The sequence below is a fragment of the Desmodus rotundus genome, chromosome 9, assembly GCF_022682495.2.
Source record: "Desmodus rotundus isolate HL8 chromosome 9, HLdesRot8A.1, whole genome shotgun sequence".
In the NCBI taxonomy this organism is placed as follows: Eukaryota; Metazoa; Chordata; class Mammalia; order Chiroptera; family Phyllostomidae; genus Desmodus; species Desmodus rotundus.
The window spans coordinates 16,458,246-16,477,533 of NC_071395.1; the positions used below are offsets into that span (position 1 = coordinate 16,458,246).

At 37.4% G+C, this 19,288-nt stretch overlaps 1 protein-coding gene, 1 long non-coding RNA gene and 1 pseudogene across 4 annotated transcripts in view; 2 read left to right on the forward strand and 1 right to left on the reverse strand.

Annotated features, from left to right (window-relative positions):
* The window catches only part of LOC112312674 (uncharacterized), a 251,719-nt gene extending 249,230 nt beyond the window's left edge, over positions 1–2,489 (reverse strand). For all 3 annotated transcript variants that reach the window (XR_006656660.2, XR_008425222.1, XR_011650348.1), the window contains exon 1: positions 2,353–2,489. This is a non-coding gene — a long non-coding RNA (uncharacterized lncRNA). The remainder of the gene's footprint in view (positions 1–2,352) is intronic.
* LOC112312461 (large ribosomal subunit protein uL24 pseudogene) lies at positions 315–1,678 on the forward strand (annotated as a pseudogene).
* Positions 2,490–2,649: 160 nt separating the features above from the next.
* TMEM184C (transmembrane protein 184C) lies at positions 2,650–19,054 on the forward strand. Its single transcript, XM_024568919.3, has 10 exons — positions 2,650–3,344; positions 9,251–9,381; positions 9,480–9,516; positions 10,189–10,394; positions 13,123–13,197; positions 14,283–14,376; positions 15,955–16,067; positions 17,383–17,482; positions 17,928–18,099; positions 18,316–19,054. The coding sequence occupies exons 1-10, from the start codon at positions 3,126–3,128 to the stop codon at positions 18,573–18,575; spliced, it is 1,407 nt and encodes a 468-aa protein (XP_024424687.1). The 5' UTR covers positions 2,650–3,125; the 3' UTR covers positions 18,576–19,054.
* Positions 19,055–19,288: the final 234 nt, after the last annotated feature.

The following is a 19,288-nucleotide window of genomic DNA, read 5'->3' on the forward strand; positions in this document are numbered from 1 at the left end:
AAATAAAGAGAAACTTCATTTTATCTATATGAATTTCATCCAGAATGACTAAGAGCTTGCTTTTGACCCTAGTACCATCTGCCAGTTACAACCATTTCCTACTTTCCAAACACTATCAAGCTGGATCCACCCTCAGGCTTAAGCTGTCATATCCAGAAAGCATAGAGGCCACCTAAAACAAGTAGGGCAGATAGATTAGGATCGTGCAAGTATTGTGGTTGCTGAATCCAGTGGCTATTCCCTATCTCAGTGATTACTAGACTGTAGGATTTCATAGGCCAAGAAAAAATTCATAAATAAAAAATGAAAAGGAGTCAATAAAGTTACCAACTTTTTATTCTTCAAAGAACACTTAGAAAACTATTCTATAATTATCATCACATAAAAGAAATGCAATGAACAATTTCAAAATAAAGCACAATCCTGAAGTGTGAGTAAGTTTGACTAAATGAAAAACTCACTGTATATTTTTTCTCATTTCTCTGTTGATGGGCAGAAACTTAACCACAGAAGAACCCCAGTTCATAAAGAGGTGTGGGAATAACTTGTGCATCTGACATTTTGGTCTCGTCCCCCTCTTAAGTTACTCTAATAGTTCTAGAACTTTAGCTTGCTCCTAGGAACTCAGTCTAAAAAGACAGACAAGCAGCATCGTAGAAGCACCGGTAGTCAAAATGAAGTCCGATCCCTTTGTGAGTTCTAAGCAGAACAAGAACAGTAAAAGGCATTTCAGTGCACCTTCCCACATTTGCAGGAAGATGATGTCTTCTCTTTCCAAGGAGCTGAGACAGAACTACAATGTTTGATCCATGCCCAACTGAAAGGACGATGAAGTTCAGTTTGTGTGAGGACATTACAAAGGGCAGTAATTGGCAAAGTCGTCCAGGTTCACAGGAAGAAATACGTCATCTACACTGAATGAGTGCAACGGGAGAAAGTTAATGGCACAACTGTTCGTGTGGGCATTCACCCCGGCAAGGTGGTTGTCACTAGACTGAGCTGGACAAAGACGGCAAAAAGATCCTTGAATGTAAAGCCAAATCTCGCCCGTTAGGAAAGGGAAAGGGCAAATACAAGGAAGAACAATTGAGAAGATGCAGGAATAAAAAGTCATCTTACATACAACTTTCACTAAAAACTTTAAATTATGTTAAAAAGACAAATAAGTAAATGATTAGAACGTAACAAGAATGCTATAGAATACAGGTGGGAAAATCAAGGAAGGTTCCACAAATTTGGCAAAACAGGTTTACCCATGAGAAAGAATGTAGGTGCAACGACTGTGGCTGAAAGCACCCAGGTAGTTCAAGTATGCAGTATATCCAAGGAAGATTATAGTGTGTGCCAAAAAAGTAAGTAGTGGTTACACTTGGTTAGAGAAAGGGTTACTTTTCTACTCTTCTTCTATTTTCTAAAATTTAACAATGGAGTATGCATTAATTTAATGATCAGGAAATTTTTTTAAAACAATTTCAATTTTGTAGGTTAGCTGAGGAAGAACCAACAAAAGGCCTATTTCTCCTTTAAAAACAACAGTTTGTATTACAAGACACCAGATTGGAATATGCGGATGTTAGATCCAGAGGAGGAGTGCAGAAATCATACTCCAAACTTTGGCTAGGACGAATGACTCCAGGGAAGTTAGCCTTCGCTCACTCCCTCTGTGAGGATCCCAGTGTGTGTGTACTCAATACAGCTGGGCTTCCTGTCCGTAAACAAGGTCATTAGTCAGAACTTCTCAGGTGGCAGGTGCCCTCTGACCAGCTCTACCACTAGCTCAGAGCACTCAGGCCAATTATTTAACCTCTTGAATATGTTTTCTCACATGTAACATGGAAAACGCCTTACCCTTCTCAACTTTTGTGCAGATTAACTGATATAATGTACATAAAGAACTTAGTACATTTTCTGCCCTTCAGAAAATGACAATTACAACAAAGGACACGTTTGTGTATTTAATTGAGAAGCCCGTATTTGTTTGCTCTATTGGTTCAGAAAGGCCTTAAGAGCCCATATACCATTTCTTATAGTTTTAGCTAAAAGCTTGAAGCACATAAAATCTTTGCCAGTTGGAACGTGAACCTTTTGAAATTTAAATGAGTGTGTTTTTTACACAAGTTCCAAACGCAGAAAGGGTACTCGGTATTTGCAGTTACTTCTAAAATTAAGCTGTCTTTACAATGACCTTTCTGCAGGATCCGGAAACAAATATTCTAGCATCCGACAGAAACCTAGGCAGAGGTTTCCAATTCTTCTCTGTCTTCTTATTGCATCTGGGCCCCCTAACCACTTCCACAAAGAATAGAACTTTCGTGCACTAAAAAGTTCAGTTCTAACGTAACTGCCTCTTACCCAGGCTTTCTTAATGCTGGGATATAGCCAGTAGAAGAATGTAGTACAGCGTTCTCAATTCTTACAGCTTCCAATCCTTCCCATATGCCACCGGGCCACACACCAGCGATTCTAGCAAATTCCATCCACCTTCTCTTCTTCCAAGTTTCTAAACTTTATACACCCCTTACGGCCCCGCCCTCCACAAGTGGCCAATCAGAGAGTGGGAAGTGAACCGGATAAGGCGGGACCAGCCTGGCGCTGCTGACGAATCATCAACCTCAACCAGCGGGGTCGGAAGCGGAAGCCCTGGTTTGGGGTTGGGTTCCGCTTTTGCGGAGGGATGGCCCGTAGGAGCAGGTGAGGGCTTTGTAGGGCTGTAGAGTTTGAGCCTCGCCTCGTGTTTATAAGCGGAAGTGGACACAGGGACGCCTGGGATCCCGCAAGGTAGGAAGTTCGGCCGCCCAAGAAAAGAGCGAGTGGGTCGGCGCTGAGAGGCAGAAGCAAACTGTGTGCAGGGTGCTTAGAAACTGTTGTTGGTCCGCGCTGCTCTCCAGGCCATGGTGCAGCAAGAGGTCTGGGCGATCCCCAGGTGAGGGCAGCGGCTCCGCCCGGGGTTTCCACCGCAGAAGAACTGGGTAGATGCGGGGTGGGGAAGAGAGGATGCTGCCCGTTCTGCTCCCCGGTAGCACCCTGAGCGGCCGCAGTTGCCGCAGCTGCAGCAGACAACACAGCGCAGGCCGAGGAGGAGGCTCGAGGTGCTGGTAAAGTCGCCCAACAGCTATTTGTGTAGGATGCGAGTTGATAAAACAGCCAAAGAACAGGGCTCCCCACTACAGTATCTTTCGAGCTCTTTTTCCTTGCTATTCGGAGTTGATTTATGCGGAAACATGCCTTGCACTTGTACCTGGAGGAACTGGAGACAATGGATTCGACCTTTAGCGGCGGTCATCTACCTGGCGATCGTATTGGTTGCGGTTCCCCTTTGCGTGTGGGAATTACAGAAACTGCAGGTAAGGAGCCTGCACGTCGGCTCTATCCTTTCTTCTACCGTCCTGCCCTGAGGTCGCTCATTTTTACCCCTGATGCCTCAGACTTGATATCCTGAAAACCATGTCATGTAATTGAGCCCAGTTTTAGGATATAAACCTGTCTGGTTTCTTGTTCACGGTTTTTCAAAGCGTAACACAGGTGGAGGTAGGACCAGGTCGAGAAAATAGGATATATTAAGATAGCCGCGTGGAAAAGCACTGTTTTGTTTTTTGCAAGTATTCATCAATTCTTTGAAAGTGAGGTAATTTTACTCCTTAAATATGATCTGTTCCAGTATTGGACTTGAATAAACTACCTTGAAAGCCATGTATTGAGTTTTATTAGCATTTAACTAGCTTCCTGAATTAAAGGATTCTAGTCGGTTTAACTTTGTTATTTTTACTTTAGAAATTAACTCTTAACCAACAAAGGTTTTGCAGAAGTCCCTTGTATATTTTTTTGATGTCATATTCTTATTATGACATCAATAAAGTACTACAAGCTGAAAGATCCCAAGCCAAATATTTAATAACTAAGGTATGTACTTTATAAACATTGTATAGTGAACTTTAATATATAAGTTAATAACTACTTTTACCTACAAACACCTTTTTACAAGGGATATGACAAGATCGTGGCTACTTGAGGCCTTTATTTTCATTTAAAACAAATTTTTTTTCAAGTACAATTGACCTTCAATATTAGTTCCAGATGTTCAGCATAGTGATTAGATGTTTACAGAACTTAAGAAGCGATCCCTTCAATAGGTCTTGCACCCATCTGACACCATGTATAATTATTAAAGTATTGTTGACTGTGATCCCTGTGCTGTACTTTACATCCCCGTGACTATTTTATAATTGCTAATTTGTACTTTTTAATACTTTCAATTTGAGGCCTTTTATTGTGGAGATGATTTTTACATAAGTAAACAAAATGTGTTTAATACACATTTGTTTTCTGTATGTTCACGAAATTGTTTTTTGTTGCTTTTCCCATACTGGCATAGTCCATGTAGTTATTTTTAATATATAATATTCCACTACATTAAGTATTTCCCATTTGTTGGGTGTTTAGGTTATTTCCATAATTTGTTTACCAAAGACATCTTAATACAAATAGGGATTTCTTACTTTGAAGCATTTCTTTGGAATTTGGCATAGGAAATACTTTTAAAGTTGATGATATGTATAGTGTCAACCTATTGTAAGAGTTCTCAGTTGTTGATTTCAACTGTAGTGTTTTAAGTGGCAGCTTTTAAGGAAAATTTTGATCTGCAATCTCCACTGCTAACACTCTGCACCGAATGCATTATGTTCTGCTTGGACTATTGTCAACACACCAGCAAAAGTATTGAATTAAAACGTAAGTCATGTGATAAATGTCCTCTTCTCAAAGTTTCCTGTTCCTCCTAGTCCCAGATTAAAAGCCAGTGTCCCTAACCGTGGCCATACCAGAGGGGGGATACCACCCCCCTCTGACTTTCCTCAATTCCTGAGCCTTCACCACACCTGCTTTGCCCGATCATGAGAGGCACTCTCCCTCCTCAAGGCCATGCACTAAATGTTCCCCCTTCATGGCATGCCCTTCCTTTGTGTCCTCAGGTCTTCACTGAGATGTCACCCGGCCACCCTGTGTAACATTCAGGTTTCCCTTCCTCAACTTTTTATATATTCCTTACTGCTCTGTTTTTCTTCCCAGCACTCATCACCATCTAACATGACGTATATTTTACTTTCTTTGTTTTCTTCTCCTTCTGCCCGAATACATGATAGAGACTGTTTGAGTCCCAGTGACAAACCAGGCTTGTGTTCTGTGTGATGAAGATGGAAACACAGCACCCACCTTCATGGAACTTAGTGGTGGAGGCAGTAGCTGCTTGGACTGTGTGACTTATGGCCCAAATCAGGACAGCTGAAACAGAGATAGAAAACTGGATTTTAAGTACTCTTAGAAGTGAAGAGATAGGAGCTGACAGGGCATCGGATTGGGAAGGGGAGACAGAGCAAGGGCGATATCAGGAATGGCTGTGAGACTTGTGGCTTGATCGCCAGGGTAGATGGTGATGCCAGTTAAATGAGATGGAAAATTGATAGGGACAAGTTTGAGAAAAATCGAGGGTTTTTTTTTTTTAATTTTTATTTATTGATTTGAGAGAGAGAGAGAGGAAGGCAGAGGAGAGAGAGAAACATCAATTTGTTCCATTTATTTATGCATTCATTGGTTAATTCTTGTATGTGCCCTTACCAGAGATCAAACCTGCGATCTTGGTGTACTGGGACGATGCTCTAACCAACTAAGCTACCCGGCCAGGGCAAGAAATTGAGTTCTTTGGGCATTTAGTTCGAGGTACATGAGAGACATTCAGATGGGCATGGCAGATATGCAGCTAGATATGCAAGTCTAGAGCTCAGAAAGGTTTAAGCTGCAGATATAAATGGGAGTTGTCAGGGCAGAGATGCTGTTTAAAGCCATAAAGCTATTGTAAGGGAGAATAAAAGGCTGAGGATCTAGTAGTACCAGGAGTTAGCAATCACGTAGGGGAATTAGGAACCTAAAAAAGCAGTAGCAGCCAGTGGGAAAGTGCAGTGCCAGAAGAGGTGTCTTGGTAGCCAGAACACAGAGTGTTTCAAGCACAGAGTAGTAAACGGTCAGGGCACAGACAGTCTTGGTACTGCTGAGATACCTTTGGTTTTCACGAGATAGGAATGTCATTTTATAGTGATCCGAGTAATGGCTTTAACGGAGTTGTGATGGCTGAAGTTAGAGGGCGTTGTTTGAAATATGAATGTGGTGGGGTAAAGAAGCGGAATCAGGATATGAAGGGAAGTTTTTTCTTTTTGTTTTGATTATTTTGACTCTAAGGGGACCTGAGAAATGAATAGCACAGCAGATAGGAGTGTGGGATAGGAGTGTAGTAGTTTTTTTTCCCTTGTTTTGTTTTTAAGGATCTAGACACGAACTATAGCATGTTCCCAAGATTTAGGCATACTTTTATTTAATATTCTTAATAACCCTGAAGCATAGGTATTGTCTTCATTTCATGGATTTGAAAACAGAGATAAGTGGATTGTGCTTAAGTGTTCTGCATTCAATACCCTTATCATTCTCTAATTATTCATTAAATGAGTTTGTGTATCTAAAATACTTAATACCCTGCCCAGCACGCTGGAGATACTCGATAAGCCCTAATTACCATTGTTGTTTAAACAATAGCATCACTATTCTTGCATTGGAACAGCAATTGTTTTTCTCATGAAATAGGATCTTAGTTGGTATTAGCTTCTCTATTAAATACCTGTGGCAAAGTTTTATGCATCTGCCTGAGCCCTAGATAAAGTAGTTGACATTTCGGGACAGCCTTGAATGAAAAAAACATGTCTTTTAAGCACTAAAATCACAATGCCTACAGTGAGAACTCAGTGGAAACTGAGATTGTAGAAAACAGGAGGTTTATACTGCTGGCCCCGTGCCCACAGTGGGGCATACACGCATTTATTGCAGTGGCAAGGTGACTGACGGCGCTGTTGGAGCTCGCTCCTTCACTCTCTCATTTGGCTGAGTATGTAGCATTGAAGTCAAGTAGGTTAGGTAAATGCGCACACAACGTCACGCTGCTCTGCGGTCCTCTCACCCTGCCCTCTGGTCCTCGTGCCCCAAGTAGCCACCCTCGATGTCAGTGCTTCTCTCGTCCCCTCAGGATTGGGGAAAGCGCTCCTCTTCCTCTCTGGCGTCTGCTTGGAAAGCATTCAGCTGAGGGCCAGTTAATTCACTCCTGGATGCTCATCGTCAATGGTTTCTTTTTTTCTTTTCTTTCCTCTCTACTTTCAAATTACCTTGTGGGGGGGAAATCTACGCTACTCATCTCCCCCTTGTATTGTGAGCCAGAAAACCCTACTCATTGCTGACGAGTTTAATAATGTTAATGGTATCCTTATATCCTTATATCAGATGTGTCTCAAGCTTAAATTAAAATCAATGTAATAATTATATTAATTTCTACAGATACCTAGAGTTGACTTATTATATGTGCACGCGTAAGAGTTTAAGTTTCTTATACATACGGCTTTTTATATAGCTCAAAAATCAGAACTGTAAATCCAGTGATTCAAATTAACAGTGCTAATGTATACAGATGGAACTCAGCTACCACTTGCATTGTAAAAGTGACACTGACTCCATGATACAAGATTTTTTAAATTTGGCATGACTATACTGAAATGACTCAATTATTCAGTCACTTGTTTTATGATCCTTTGAAAAAGAACTTTTTCCTTACAGCACACTGAGGTCATTTTGCCTTTATTATTCACAAGCACATCGATTTTCTCTTTAAAAAATAGGTGTTTATTTTTATTGTTGACACTATTACAGATGTCCCCATCACCCCGCCCCCTTCGCCTTCCTCCACAGAGCCCCTGCCCCCTTCCCTCTGGCCACCCTCACACTGCCGTCTGTGTCTGTGGGTTATGCATGTGCTTTGGCGAACCCCTTCTTTCATCATTTGTCTCTCAAGTTCTGTGTTTTGGCACTAAGACCATGGTAAAAACAAATGCGGGCGTTAAAATTACTTAGCAGTATTGTTCCTAATGGTCACCTTACAGAAGATCTAGAATATGCTTTTTTTTTTCTATTCTTATTTTAGGTCATCATTAAAATCATTTCAATTTTAAGTGAAATGCAACCAAGCAAAAGTCCCTGGAATATGATTGCTCAGACATTCCTTTTAGAATTTTCATCTCCGCATACTTGCGTTTTACTTACTGCTTGGATTAATCTCCAGCATTCAGCAGGGCGTTTGTATTTGCTTCTCAAGTTTTCCATACAGTGTAATGTAGGAATTTATTGTTGTAAATATATATACTTGTTCTTTACACTTTTGTTTTTTACTTCTTTAATCTTTGACCTCCTGGTAAAAAATCTTGTTCAAAACAGTAAAACCAGAAGTTGTGGACTTAGTTCTCCTTTAATTAACTGCTCATATCCCTCATGTACCAAAAATAAATGCCTACCTTTTTTCCTTTAAAAAGTTAGTTAGCATTTCATTTTTTTTTTTTTAACTAAAAGGATTTATACTCTTTAAGGCAGGAGTCCTAGTAGGTATAAAATTAATTCCCTACAGCACCTCAGATAGAACAGAGGTTCACATAAATTTGTTTTTATCAAGAAGTGAGTAGATTACTTCAACTCTACCTAGGATGAGCTAATTAAAAGCATGTTTTAGAAATTGAGTTTTTATAGGATTGAATACTGATCAGATATTGACCTAAAAGAGAAATTAGAGCTTTTTAAAATGTATTATCTTGAGTTGACATTGTTACATGTAATATATTAACAAAGGTTGCTTGAGCAGTAATCATGGCAGTACTTACCAAATGGGGGGTTAAAAGTTACAATGTGTGTAAAAAACTTAACAAAGTATCTGTCAGTCACATAGTCAGCATTCAGTAACTGTTCTACTAATGTAACAGAATCTGCAGAAAATGTAGGGAGGTTTTTAATTTTCTAGACATAAAAATCAGTAAACCATGTAAAGATTTTTAGATTGAGTTGCAGAAAATTTGGAAACTCTGTATATCTCCAAACACGATAATCAAATCTAAAGGGCAAATAAGCTGGGGGGGTGACATGGTGTTACCATTCTTAATGTTCCCCTCACTACTAGAAAGGCCCCCTGAAGAAAAAGACTCAATGCTATGAGCGAAATTCTGCCCCCTCCCTGTACAAAGTAAAAATAGGATATTGATTAAAGAATAAGGAGAAAATAGCTACTAGTCATTTGGAAAATACTGGGCCTCATCAATAATCAAATAAATGAAAATTTAAGAAATATTTAGCTCTTTTAATATCAGAGAATTTATACTAGCATGTTCTTCTGCCTCTTAAGGTTGGAATACACACCAAGGCTTGGTTTATTGCTGGAATATTTTTGTTGTTGACTATACCTATATCGCTATGGGGGATATTGCAACATTTAGTGCATTATACACAACCGGAACTACAGAAACCAATAATAAGGTAAATCTTAACATATTTTGAATCTATTAATGTTGTGTTGGCTTATTTCATAAGTGTAATGTAAAATGTTTTTAATTTATGTTTTGCTTTCCAAATAGGATTCTTTGGATGGTACCCATATACAGTTTAGATAGTGTAAGTATGTTTCATTTTATCTCATTAACTAAGAACTTTTTAATGATACTAACTATACTTACAGAATGCTTAAAGTAGTAGAAGTTTTTATTTGGCAGTAGGAATCAATAAGAAAAGTGAAAAGGTTAACTTGTTTTTAATGTTGATGAAGATAAAGTATGACAATAGAAAAGGCAGATGCTTAAAATTTTTAAAATCTATAGCTTGTCTTCTTTGCTTAATCTTTTAAAAGTTCAGACTCTCGCCCTTAATTCTTAAAAGAATATAATGTTTAAATTTACATTATCATCCTTTTTATTTATTAAATCTTATTTCAACAACAACAACAAAAAAACTTTCCCAATGGTGGATTCTAACACAATTCTGACAGGTGATTGCTTTAGTTTGATTAAATACAAAGAAAATGTTTTTCACAGCATTTTCTATTGTTATGTCAAAGAAAAAAATGGGATTTTTTCTTCATACTTAGCATTTACCCCCAAACAAATATTTTCATTGAAGATGTTTATTGCTTTTAGAAATTCATGTCTGGTAGCCCTTATAATAATAAATTTTCAAAAGTTTGATGAACATAGTAAGTTCAAAAATTAGCTTATTGTGAATACCATGAATTGGAGTGGTAATTCATTTATCTTAGCCACAATTATTTTTAACATCTGTGCTTTTTTATAGTGGGTAGCTTTGAAATATCCCAGGATTGCAATATATGTGGATACCTGCAGAGAATGTTACGAAGCTTATGTCATTTACAACTTTATGGGATTCCTTACCAATTATCTAACTAACCGGTATCCAAATCTGGTATTAATCCTTGAAGCCAAAGATCAACAGAAACATTTCCCTCCTTTATGTTGCTGCCCACCGTGGGCTATGGGAGAGTAAGTATGTTTGGTTTTATATAAGCAGTCAGTTATCTGCAAAGCAGTGTGTTAAGTACTGCGAGCAGAAGAAAAAATGAGTCCCTACCCTCATGTATAGTTCATAGTCAAGTTTGAAGAGTAATGAAACACATTTTGATAATCCACACGTAGCTTCTTTTACAGTATTCATTCTAAATGGGAAACTTGGTGTGGGTGAAAGCATTGGAAATCATTCAGTCATCATCCTTTTACAATTGGGAACAGAGTCTGCGGAGATTAGTTTCCTCGAGGTCGTACAGCTAGTTCGTGACAAAACCAGATGTTTTTTCTCTGTTGAGATGACCATGGTTTTTCACCTTTAACATGTTAATGTAGTGAATTAGATTTGTGTTTTCTGACATTAAAACCCCCGTGCTCTCAAGGATAAATTCAAAGTGGAATGATTTATCATCTGCTTACCTACAAGATTTGATTTGCTAATATTTTGTTGAGAATCTTTGCATGAGTAACATCAGACTGTAATTGTCCTTTCTTACACTGTCCCTGCCTGGAGTTCATGCCCTGCTATACCGCCTGAATAGGAATTGCTGCCTTTAGCGTGTATGTCACTGGAAGAGATTGTGTACTCTGCCTTGAAAGATTAGCCCTGACTTTTTGCTGTGGGATGACAGTTGCAGAACTAGTCAGGCTTCCCGTTGTTTCTGGAATATTTTTTTTTTTAAGTTTTTAAGAATTTGGCAAAATAAACAATTTTAAAATGTATGGGCATACGTCACTTTAAATTTATTCACCTCTTTTGGATCTATGGCTCCTTTCCCATTTCTGATGTTACTAATATATATTTTTTCCTTGAAAAATTTTGCCATACGTTTCCCTAGTCTTTTCAAGAACTGATTTTTGGCTTTGTTAATTCTCTCTGTAATGTGTTTGTTTTCTATTTCATTAATTTCTGCTCTGTTTTTACTTCCTTTCTCCCATTTCTTTTGGTTTACTATGTTTTTCTCTAACATGTTAGTCTTATTTTAATTTACAGCCTTTCTTTTTCTTTTTTTTTTTTTTAACGCTGTATGTAAAGCTATACTTTTCTGTTCAAGTTCTACATTCATTCCTTGCATCTCAGTCCTTCCACTTAGGTTAATCCCTCTTTCTAAAATATAGCCCTTAAAAATTCCTTTAGATTCAGTTTGTCAGTGGCAGGTTTTCTCAGATATGCTTATCCAAAGTATCTTTATTTTCTCCTCATTCGTGAAAGATAGTTTTGGATATACTTGTTAATAGGATTTTCTCCTACCATTTTGAAGATTTTATTCCTCTTAATTCTGTCTTCATTTATTGTTGTTAACCCTCTACTGTTGATCTAATTGTCTTTCAGTTACACGTGACCTGTCTCCCAATTGCCTGTAAGATTCTCTGTTCTTGATGTTGGCGGTTCCACTCTGAATTATCTAGGTAGTTCTGGTTGGTTAGTTGGTTTGAAGCCCTGCTTTAATTTACAGTGTGCCCCAATCTGTAGATTCCTGTCTTTCATCAGTTCTGGAAAGGTCTCAGCCACAGTCTCTTCCTCTGCTCTCTTTTGTAATTCTGATTATATGTTAGACTTGATTCTGTTCTGTCCTTTGTAACTTTTTTCCCACATTGTCCTTTTGTCTCAGCCTTTGCTATTTGCTACATTCTGGGCAATTTTTTTCAGATACATCTTCAGTCATTGATTCTCCATAGCTTTCAAAGGTGTCCAATTGGCTATTTAAACCATCTGCACAGTGACTCTTAGTGGTCTCAGCTTTGTTTTGGCAATCAACTCTTAGAATATTATACGTTTAAGCAGCTCCAACTTAATTGAGCTTTGTAAAGAGTATGAGGCGGGAAGCACAATTGTACAGCCAAGGGATTCTCATCAAGAGATCTTGCAGCAAACCCAAGTGCAGTTCCTAGGCCCACCACCGCCAGGGGCAGACTTGGTTGTAAGTGGGAGTGAACTGCCTCAGCAGAGAGAAGGTTCTCAGCCTGTGGAACCACAACAGTTACTCAGACCTGTTAGTACAGCACTTCAAGGTCTATATGCCAGACTCAGAATCTTCTCAGTCTGGATATAAGCTTAAGTTAGAGGACTCATAATACATAACACTGATAACCAGTTTTCCTGAAAGAAGTGCTAACTGAGCATTGGCCCTCACAGCCACTTGGTCTTCTAAGTAGTCTTGCACGAGGCTCTCTGGTAGAGAACCTTTTTTTGGTAGTTGTGTTTAGGGACTTTTTTTGTTTTTGTTTGTTACGTCTTGTGAATTTTCCCCTATATTGAGTGAGCCTAGCGATAGAATGAAAACTGTTTTGTCCTTTCAGAGTATCTAGTCAATAGTAGTTTCTGGAATGATATTTAAATACCAAGCTTGAAACTGAATCCTAAAATCTAAATACTTTCACATACACATATATACATAATTCATTTGTTAATCATTTTTTATTCCAGAAACACAGGGACCCACTTTTGTTCTTTTTGTTACATACTGCACTGTTCATGAAAGGGGATCCTTCAGAAGGTGTAGCTGTCCAATAATTTTTAAAATAGTATTTAAATTATTTGCTACCATCCAAGTTCTTCCCCAGTTGCCATTTAGAGTGACTAAATTAAAAGAATTAAATATAAATATGGCATCATTTGTCATCGTGGTTTTAATTTGGGGCGTTGGAGAAAATCCGATGCTAGTTGGATGAAGAGTTGAAATGCTAAGATCTTTTTCTCTGGCAGAGTACTGCTGTTCAGGTGCAAGCTGGGTGTACTGCAGTACACCGTGGTCAGACCCTTCACCACCATCATTGCTTTGTAAGTACATAGCTTATGTGGTTTTAAGTCCTCACGCTCTTTCTCAGGTGGAACAACCGAGTAGGAAAACACAAAGAACATTGAGTCACCTTACTCGTTTATAATACAGGTCTAGTCTTATTTTAAAAACACACTATATAGAAACCCTACTATATTAAATAAGGTGACCATTTGTAGGCAAAGAATCTCCACAGAGTTCTTCTAAATAACATTCTCTAGAGCTTTCTGGAAAGCACTTTCTTTTTTAAATACTAGTTCACACAACTTTACAGAAACATCTGTGACGTGAATTTAAAGTGTGTTATTTTAGGTTCATTGCATGATCTTATTTTCTAAATAGTTAATTTAGAATATGAACACTATATTCCAAGGAAGAAATCATATTTCTATTTTTTAGTAATTCTGTCAAGGTTTAGCACTTGAGATAAATTAAGCTACCTGGTAAAACTATTCCCTCAAAATTTAAAAATAAATCATTTAAAGCAGGTAGATTGTATGTTTTATCTGCTACTCATAACTAACATTCTGCGTGTTTACAGAGGAAGATAGGAAAGACAGGTGAAAGAAACATTCAGTTCTTCATGCTGCCTTTGAGCTAGCAGTTCTTCAGTGGTATTTCCCTTAGAATTGAGCACTTATTTGTGAAGTCATGCTTTATTTTCTGCAGTTTAGAAACTGTAATTGTGTAAGTTAAATACTTAGATCTGGGTCTTCATAAAATTTACCTCCAAGACATTTGAGGGGGAAAATTAGAGTTGTAGTTATAGACCTGCTTTTTATAACAATCATGCTTTTGGCAATTAGCATATTTTTTTTGAAGCTACATATAACTACACTCCCTAGTTCAGTGTATGTGCCTCACTCTGGATTTACTTCAACTTGGAGGTATGATCATATGGTAACATTTCTGGGAAAATGTTCTGTTTTTATTTTTTGAATCATCTCTATAATCAAACTCAAGTAATTATCTCTAGGATCTTTTAAATGAACTGACTTCTAAATTTAAGTATTGCTGTCCATGCTGAATTTTAAAACATATTTTGATTTAGTTAATCATAAATATGTCTCATTTTTGCCATCTTTAGAATCTGCGAGCTGCTTGCTGTATATGATGAAGGCAACTTTAGTTTTTCAAATGCTTGGACTTACTTGGTTATAATAAACAATATGTCACAATTGGTAAGTAAATATTCCTCTTAACTGTACTAAATTAGTGTCTGTAATTCTAAATTCTTAGGGAAAGGGTCTTTGGGAATAAAGCTTGTTACTTTTTCATCTTGAAATCTGATTTACAGGAAGAATTTGAAGAAACGGTAACATATCTATACATATTTAAAGATATAATATCTTTGTTAATTATTTGGTGACTGATGCCTTGACCTACTTACTGTGTTTGTTCATTTGCTTCTGGATGCTTACTGCATAAGCACAAAGCCCTCACTTAAAAAAAAGAAAGAAACCAAACATACCCTAGGCATGTTCAGTAAGAGCCTCTCATGTATTTGGAATTAAAGGAAAATTGAGAATGTCAAGTATTTAAAAATTATGTTCTAGATACTGAAATGCTCTAAATACATAGCTATCTGATATTTCCAACTTAATGTTACTTTATTGAAAAATCTTTTAATTAATGCCTTCGGCAAAATAATAATTTAGATGGAGTGGCATGCATGTGTGGTGTTAGAGGTCAAGAATAAAAATCAAATGCCTATGTATTCAAAGCTTTGCCGTATGTTTATATTCTTCGGAACCAGTAATTCCATTTCTGGAAATGCATCTTCAAGTAATGGTCAGAAGTACTTTTGCTTTGATTATCTTTGTATATAACGTCTGTTTGTAGTAGCAGGGGCTGAAACCAATCCACAGCCCAGAGTTGGGGGCTGGTTAAATTTACTATGGTCCATCCACTGGCCAAAATATTTGGCAGTTATTAAAAATAATTTTTATGAAACCTATGGGAAAGTGGAGAAAAAAATCAGGCAACAAAATTTATATTTAGTTGATGATACCTGTTAAAAAACACTTTATGTATAAATAGGAATGGTTGGATGATAGGATTATGAACCACTTTATACTTTACCACTTTCATATTCTAAATATCTTAAATGAACATTTAATAATTTTAATGAGAAAAACTTTTAGAAAAATGTTTACTGCTCTCCAACATTACACTAATTACAATTGATTTTTTAAAATAAAGTCTTGAGCATTTATCTTATAAAAGTAAATTCTGCTGGATTAACATGTTGCCCTCAAGAAAATTGTTTCCTGATTCCTTACTTTCAGAGGGCAGGGTCACACTTTTACTGAAAAGTGCTTATTTAATGCGTTGATTTCTAATGAATAGCTCATCTCTTATAAAATAATGGTAATTTGTGTGCAAAAGCCATTGCTAAGTAGATGATGTTTTTATTTTGGCGGATTGTGAAGGCAGCTTCACATGCGTGGAAGCCTGTCTGCAGGTGTGGCAGGCACTTTGTTGTTTATGGGCCCCAGTAAGTGAGCACCTAAAACCGTTTTCAGGACACACATTACACGTCTCTCGTGAGAAATTTCGTGTACGTGTATATTCATCCACAGTAAACTGTAAAAGCTTGTTAATCTAAAAATACCATAATACAGCCTAGAAAAGTTTGCCTGAAACATTACTGCCAAAAACATTACTCTATACCAGGTCTGCTTCATAACTTCACTATGTCTACTATATTTAGTGATTCTTATTGAAGAAGTTTAATTGTTAATCTTGATTGTTTCTAGTTTGCCATGTACTGTCTGTTGCTGTTTTATAAAGTCCTGAAGGAAGAACTGAGTCCAATCCAGCCTGTTGGCAAATTCCTTTGTGTAAAGCTAGTGGTTTTCGTTTCATTTTGGTAAGTGTTGGTTTATCTTAAATATCCTCATTTTCTAAAGGACAATAAAACTGTTAACTAGGGAAGATTTTTAAAATTCTTTTAATGCAGAAGGTGAATTAAAATGTCTCTACTTACCTTTTAAAAAGTTCATCGTTTTAGCCCTTCTTGGTTTTTTATAAGAAAATAATCAGATGGCCACGTAATATTTATAAGAAAATAATTTGAGACAACCTAAACATCTCAACAGGGTGGGTGACAGGGGCCTATAAACAAATAGATCGAATTTAACAACGTACAAATAAAAAGTGGAAAAAGAAAAAGTCCTTAATACCACCACCCAGAATGATTGTTATAAAACTACACAGATAAGTTTCATACTATAAAAACTTACAGGACTTAGTGTGTTCAATATATTGTGGATATAATTCTTTGTCGGTAAAATGAGATATAATTTGTAGTTGAGGTATTTTTTGGTTTTGCTTAGTATTCTGTTGTGTGGATGCACTTTTTAACTAATCTCCTGTTGACGTTCAGGTTGTTCCTAATTGCTTTCACCATTACCAGCAATATTGAAGTGAACAGTGTTATCTATAAACCTGAGAAGGCTTATCTAATCACCTCATTGTTAGCGGATTAAATTTAACCTAGGTTCATATCCTTAGTCTCTAGTTCCAGTACTTCAAACAAGACTGGTTTCAAAATGTTTTTTTTAAATAATCTGAATAGTCAGTTAACACATGAACAACATTTAAGTATCTACCCTTCATTTTTAATGCCTGTTGTGGAGTATTAGACATTACCTATGTGTAAGAAGAACTTTAATTCCTTGTACACACTTTCAAAACAAAAAGATGTATAGCCCCGGCCAGTGTGGCTCAGCTGGCCCCGTAAACCGAAAGGTCTGGGTTTGATTCCCAGTCGGGGCATATGCCTGGGTTGTGGACTTGGTTCCTGGTCAGAGGTGCATGGGGGAGGCAACCAGTTAGTGTTTCTCTCCCTCTCCTTCTCCCCTTACTCACTCTCTCAAAAAAAAAAAAAAAAGTATAAACCAAGTACTGAAGTTCTAAGAATACATAATCAAAACTCATGTGATGAAACTGTACTGGAGGAGTGAATTTGTAAAGTAGAATCTATTTCGTGTAGACACACGGTGTCTTCGGGAATATGCTGCGGAGGTGCAGTGTACTGTGTACTGTGTACTGTGGTGGCGGTGGTGAGGGTCGTGGCCCACAGGGGGTGCTGGGGTTGAACTTTTTAAAGTGGCATAGTTGTAAAACAACCGCTCACTTTATGCTTGATATAGATTTGGTGTTTACCTTTTCCTAACATCTAGGCAAGCAGTAGTTATTGCTTTGTTGGTAAAAGTTGGCGTTATTTCTGAAAAGCACACATGGGAATGGCAGACCGTAGAAGCTGTGGCTACCGGACTCCAAGTAAGTAGTGCTATTTCTGAATTCAATGGAACTTTTGCTAAGCATTGTTATATTAAGCATATTATCTCTTAAACCTGACAACGTGCAGGCTACTACTGTTAGCCTCACTTTACAAGTGAAATGGGGGAACCCTGGAGAAACTGGCTTTTAATTACTAATTTGTAGAGCCACGAATACAATCTAGATTTTGTTATTCCTAGTCAATTTATCTTTCCGCACTTTAGCTCTTAGTCCCTGAGCAGTGGATTGAGCATTCATTGTACTTTGCTAAGAAATACTTGTGAGGTGGTGCAAATGGATTGAATTTTTTTTTTTGAGGTCAAAAATTATTATTTTGGAAAATGGAAAAATTATCTAATGGGGGGGAAACAGCTATTGACATGTACTTTTGAAGAGGAAGAGTGTTTTTCCTCTGCCTACAAGATGGCTGGCATCTCTGTTGTAGGACTTCATTATCTGTGTGGAGATGTTCCTCGCTGCTATTGCCCATCACTACACTTTCTCGTACAAGCCCTATGTCCAAGAAGCAGAAGAGGGCTCATGCTTTGATTCCTTTCTCGCTATGTGGGATGTTTCAGACATTAGGGATGATATTTCAGAACAAGTAAGGCATGTTGGTAAGTACCAGTCATTCAGTTCATCCAAATAGGTGCTTCTATTAAAGGCAATTTAGTAGCTATTTAAGAGATGAAAGACTTTGTTTAAAGCACATACCACAATAAGGCTCTTCAAATAGGGAGGGGGGAGGGGAGCTTTGCTCTGGTAAATTTGTAGTGGTTAACTATGATTACTTAGTCTTTGGCTAACTTGGAAACCTTTATATTATTTTAAAGGCAGGACAGTCATGGGACATTCTAGGAAAAAATTTTTTCCTGAGGACCAAGATCAAAACGAACATACAAGCTTGTTATCATCTTCATCACAAGATGCAATTTCTGTTGGCTCTTCTGTGCCACCTTCACCTGCGGGTCACTACCAGGGCTTTGGACATACTTTGACTCCCCAGATTACACCTATAGGTGATGTATCTGAGGGTGTATGTAACACTATAGAAGAAAAACGGGAACCTTCAGACAAACCCGTGGTCTCCTGAACAGTGCGTGAAAGCAGACTGCACTACTGCCACGTTATTTCAATACATGGTATCGCATTGCTCAGGATTTTGTGCTTGGGACAAGCCATAAGTGATGGGAAATTTCAACACAAAAGTGGGTGAAAGCCAGGTAGTACTGGATTTATATAACTAAATTTTGTATTATCTCAAATAATCAGTCTAAATATCCTAGACTTCAACTTGATTTCTTAACATTAGAGTATCACACTGAAATGGTAGAAAATGACACTGTATTAAATGTTCCTGATGTTATCAAGAGAATGGGCATAAAAAAAAAATCAACGCTTCCTACTACCACTGCTGCATGAATATGATGCTCTGGAATTAGCAGAAAGTATAATTCAAAAATATGAATTAGTGGAACGTAATTACAATCATGTGCCATATATGCTAACAATTATTTCTCTATTTCACAACTAGATATGTTTCAATAAATAAGAATTTCTCATTTTCTGCAACTTCGTGTCTCTTATTCTTGAAACAAAAAGTTCTTGATTAGAAAGGCATAGTGTAAAATAAGTCCAAGAAATTAAGGGTTAAAAATTACCTACCTAACAATGAAAGATACCTATCTCTTATATTCATATTAGAATAAGTATCTTGGACCTAATGTTAGCAATCTTAAAGCTATCTAAAAATCATTTTCAGTAATGCTGATAGATTAATAAGTTATTTGTGACTTTGAGACGAAA

Excerpts from the sequence above, each read along its gene's own strand:
- TMEM184C (XM_024568919.3), top strand. The coding sequence starts at position 3,126 with ATGCGAGTTGATAAAACAGCCAAAGAACAGGGCTCCCCACTACAGTAT. Across the intron at positions 3,345-9,250 it reads GGGAATTACAGAAACTGCAG|GTTGGAATACACACCAAGGC; the intron begins GTAAGGAGCCTG and ends CTGCCTCTTAAG. Across the intron at positions 13,198-14,282 it reads TTCACCACCATCATTGCTTT|AATCTGCGAGCTGCTTGCTG; the intron begins GTAAGTACATAG and ends TGCCATCTTTAG.